This window comes from Arachis ipaensis, chromosome B09, assembly GCF_000816755.2.
Source record: "Arachis ipaensis cultivar K30076 chromosome B09, Araip1.1, whole genome shotgun sequence".
NCBI lineage: Eukaryota > Viridiplantae > Streptophyta > Magnoliopsida > Fabales > Fabaceae > Arachis > Arachis ipaensis.
In genome coordinates, this window is record NC_029793.2 from 146,937,856 (window position 1) to 146,938,558 (window position 703).

Genomic DNA, 703 nt, shown 5'->3' on the forward strand with positions numbered 1-703 from the left:
AATAAGGCGGAGGCGGAGGGCATAACTCCAATTAAAACTGATGAATTAATGTTATCACAGAACAATGGGCACCGCCATGATCGACATTGGAATTGGAGCTTTCAGCTTTCACGAATGAAAGGGAATGAAGGACCCGCACCCAACCCAACCCAACCCAACCCAACCCAACCAGCCCAAAGTGGGTGGCTGCTAGACACTGTTTCTGTGTTTAACCGTTTATGACTTACGGCTTATTGCTCTGCTGTTGATGTCACTGTCTAGTGTCTAAGACTATGTAATTAAAGCTTTTTATTTGGATTTAAATACTTAATAATCGATTATAGATAATTATTAACCAAATCTCATATGGTTTACGGCGGGAATTTCGCCATGTAATGCCCTAATGATACTGTTAAAAGCCTATTTCTCTCAAATATTAAAAGAAAAATAACATCCAATTTTTCTTACTCTCTCAAATAAAACTAGTCATCTTTTACATAATTACAAAATAAAACTATTAATAAGTACTAAGTAGAGCTAGCTGAGCTCAAAGAAGACACCATTCTTTCCTTTTCACTGTCGGTACCAGCTAGAAACACTATGTCAACCCTCCATTTTCGTAAGTGTGAACTGGTATTTGATCCTAAATTTTAGACCAATTCAATTGGACCTTTCAAATTTTAATATCCAAAATAATTTTTAAAATTAATTCAATATGGTCTAT

General features: G+C 35.6%; 1 protein-coding gene across 1 annotated transcript in view; it reads right to left on the minus strand.

Annotated features, from left to right (window-relative positions):
* LOC107618754 overlaps positions 1-217 on the minus strand; it is a gene marked incomplete in the record, with an annotated part of 6,972 nt that extends 6,755 nt beyond the window's left edge. Inside the window, 1 exon segment of the mRNA XM_016320897.2 lies at positions 1-217. Within this exon segment, the coding sequence (XP_016176383.1) occupies positions 1-23 (23 nt within the window).